General features: G+C 44.3%; 1 protein-coding gene across 1 annotated transcript in view; it reads right to left on the reverse strand.

The window, feature by feature from the left end:
* Window positions 1–3657, reverse strand: part of LOC306738112 (neuropilin-1a-like) — a gene marked incomplete at both ends in the record, with an annotated part of 75552 nt that continues 71895 nt past the window's right edge. The window contains 5 exons of the mRNA XM_079219941.1: window positions 1–275; window positions 640–684; window positions 792–888; window positions 1677–1984; window positions 3564–3657. The exon at window positions 3564–3657 is cut by the window's right edge and continues 44 nt beyond it. Coding sequence (XP_079076067.1) covers window positions 1–275; window positions 640–684; window positions 792–888; window positions 1677–1984; window positions 3564–3657 — 819 coding nt within the window. The remainder of the gene's footprint in view (window positions 276–639; window positions 685–791; window positions 889–1676; window positions 1985–3563) is intronic.

Raw genomic sequence — 3657 nt, forward strand, 5'->3', positions numbered from 1 at the left:
TCATGCCTCTGAATAGTTACTCTGTCCGTTCATCTTGTCCTTCTTTAGCTTCACGCCGTCCACCAGCTCAAAGTTATAGTTCTCCAGGGCGGATAAGTTCCTGTCCGTCATGCTGCCCTGCGAGCAGGCGCAGTACAGGACGACGCCGCAGATGGCGCCCAGGAAGACGCCCAGCGCGGACATGGCGATGATGGTGATGAGGATGGGGTCCAGCGTCTTCAGCATGTTGCCCGGGCCGCCCAGCTCGCCCGTCTCCTGAGAGAGGGAGTCCATCGCTGTGGGGGAGAGAAAGTTACGCTCAAAATGGGTTTTCATGTTCTGGACTATAAAGCAAACCTTGTTTTCCTCTCACTACGTCCCTGTTTCTTTATCGTTTTGGGTTTGGCTTTACGAGAATTACAACTTGTGAATGTTGTGGTTTCTTTTCAGCTGCAGACGCTCACATTTAAAACGTTGTGTGTTCACAACACGACTCTTTTAATGTAGCTTTCTTTACGGAGGAAGACTCAAGTTATGATGGACTCAGCTCAAGTTAAAATGAGTCTATTGAATGTAATGTCGTCCAAAAGCTTTTTTTTTGCACACAGCAAAGCCTGTGTGGAGGCAAATAAAGTCCAAGATGGACAAACTGCAACTTACGGAGGATGAGGATCTCCGTCGGCGGAGATGTCGGAGTTTCTGGATCTGCACGGAGGAAGAAAACGGCGTCCGTTAGATCAATTATTAAAACAGGAAAGTCAAAACAAAACCCCCCCAAAAAGGGCAAAACAGCATTATAACACAATACACACCCCTGCAGTCCTCGGCCTCGAGTCCATCTATGATCTGGATGTTGTCCACGGCTATGTGACCCGCGCTGCGTCTGTCGGCGACGCCTTCAACCACCACCTGCAATTCACAACGCACACACATGAAGCACTGAAGCCCGAGTTCCTCTGAGGCGCCACAAGCTGAAGTCTAGTCGGATGAAATGACAATAAGTTGTTTCACATCAGCGTTTTTTATCCTTTTTGGACGTGAACCAACGAGGGGTTGCTAGGTAAATCTGAGGGGTAATAACATATGTTTAATAGCTTGAAGGAAATACACTTTTGTGACGCAAAATTCTGTTTATTTTCTTCAGAATTCTTCTTTTTTTTTTAAAGATAAAATATAATACAATATGGACATTAAACCAACTCCAGTTAAATAGGATAAGAAAATGAAAAAATGAAGGAAAAATAAATGAGAAAATGAAATCAACGAAAGGAGAAAGTTTCCTCTTATGTCTCGACTGTCTTCTCCAATAAAGACAATAAGTGAAGATACTTCTAGAAGCAAAATAGTTTGGGAACCTCTTTTTAACTGGTCAATCTAAATCTAAATATGGACTACTAAAATAAAATTAGATATTTATCCATTTTCTTTACAAAGTAATCCTGTTCTCCCAGCATGCATTGTGCCAGACGCAGGGAACGCCCTCCCAAAAAGTCTATCACATTGGTCGTTTTTTTAAACGTCGTATTTTTCTTTTTCTTTTTTCTTTAATAGACATTGAAGCTTTGCAAATGGTCTGAAAACAAACAAAAAAAACTGTCCAAAGAGTGAAAGAAGGATCTTAAATAAAAAACCGTTGAACCCTCAAATAAAAACCTCAAAATAACCTCCTTTAAAGGATCATTACCAGCCGCTCTTACCTGATACGAGACGCTGGCGTGCGGCAGCCGGACTCGGGCCTCCCGCCACCGCCGGCCCTGGTGGCCGATGACCATCCACAGGATGTGGCCCGGCTCCGCCTCCTTCCTCTGCTTGATGTGCAGCGATCCGGCGCGCTCCCCGAACATGAGGTACCAGAAGGACATGCAGAGGTCGGCGTCCGGCGCCGTGATGGGCGGGCTGGCCAAGCTCGCCACCTCCTCTTCGTCCTCCTCCTCTTCGTCCTCCTCGTTCTGGCTCAGCAGGTCCGCGTCCCCCAGCTGCATGTAGATGAAGTTCCCCGGTCCGCCTGCGGGGGGCAGCACAAGACAAGGTGAGAGGCGGTAAGAGTGCTGCGTTCAGGGACCCTCACTCTATTTCCCCACGAAGACCTCAAAGAGTGAAGACGCACAGTCAGTGATACTAATGTCCGTACGTTTTGAATGAAAATGTTGATATTGATATTTATATTGATATATTGAGAGAGGGGGGAGACGGAGGGAGAGAGAGAGAGGGAGAGGGAAAGAGGGGGAGAGAGGGAGAGAGAGAGTCAGTTGTAACTGTAGAAGCCGAGCCAGAATGAGGAGGAGGAGGAGGACGAAGAGGAGGCAGATGTGTCGACTCTATTTCCCCACAAGGAGCGAAGACGCACAGTCAGTGATACTCATTTGCGTACATTTTCAATGAAAACGTTGATATGATTGATATTGATATTTCTGGGAAAAACCCCCCTCAAGGGGTTCATTACACGTCCACTTCATCACATTCAATCGAATGTAAATATCTGTCGCAAGCGCTCCTCTGTCTTCTCACGCTCTGGACATGTCAGGGTGATCGCTCCGTATCGAGCTTCACAGAAGATCCCATCAAACTCAGCGCCAGAAGACAAAAGGACTCGATATCCGCACGCTTCAGGGAGACGATGCGGCTCAACATCGCAGAAGGGCTCGTTTGTTTTACTCGTGATCTCGACTCCAGTCGAGAAATCAAGGTGAAGCCGTTCATTGTCGAGCGGCTGCCGAAAAGAATCCATCACCGGAGGTTTGAAGGGAGGGAAGGTCAGACGGCCGAGGCGGGCGGATAATTTTCTTTGAAAATAAGTTTTTCAAGGCCATTCAGTCATTTTAAAAAATGTTTAAAGGGATCAAAGCGTCCGTGGGTTGTTATGGACATGTTCACGGACATTACGACAAGTCTCTCGGGGGATAAAGTGGTTTAGGTGGTTTTTAATGTTTGTATTCAACATTTTAGTCCTGATTTCAGGACCATATTTCTGTTTAATTCAGATTTTCTTAATGTTTATTACTCAGTTATGACTGCATATCGTGACCAAGACACTCAAAAACAATGAAGTTATTCTAATTCTACTTTCTAGAAAAATGTATTGTCTGTTGTGCTTATTAGTGCCGAGACAATGTTAGTTCAATGTATTCATCAATAAGAAACACTCTAATCAACCGATGCTGAATACAAAAACACGGAAAAAAAACTATATTGTTAAAAACAACTATCCAAACTCGCATAAAAAAAAAAACTAACACTATTTTCGAAAGGATGTCTAATAATTAATCGAAGATGTCCTTGATTATTTCCCGTCAATATTGACCTTATATTAATATTATATTAATACTTATATAAGATATAATCTTATATAGCGCTTTTCTAAGTATAAGTATATCATATAATATATATATATATATATATATGTATATATATATATATATATATATATATATATATATATATATATATTATATGGATCAAGCGTGTTATTTAAAGCTCTTGGTGGGTAAAAGAACCACAGAGAGCTCTCCCAGAGCGTCCAACACAAAGGACAGCGCGCGCACACACACACACACACACACACACACACACACACACACACACACCTGTGTGGTCGAGGATCGGCCCTCGGTGGACGGCAGGAGCCCCGTTGGTCTGGACGAGCCACTCGGCCCCCGTGCCGGTCTCCCTGGTCCAGCC

Source organism: Taurulus bubalis, assembly GCF_910589615.1.
Source record: "Taurulus bubalis genome assembly, chromosome: 1".
In the NCBI taxonomy this organism is placed as follows: Eukaryota; Metazoa; Chordata; class Actinopteri; order Perciformes; family Cottidae; genus Taurulus; species Taurulus bubalis.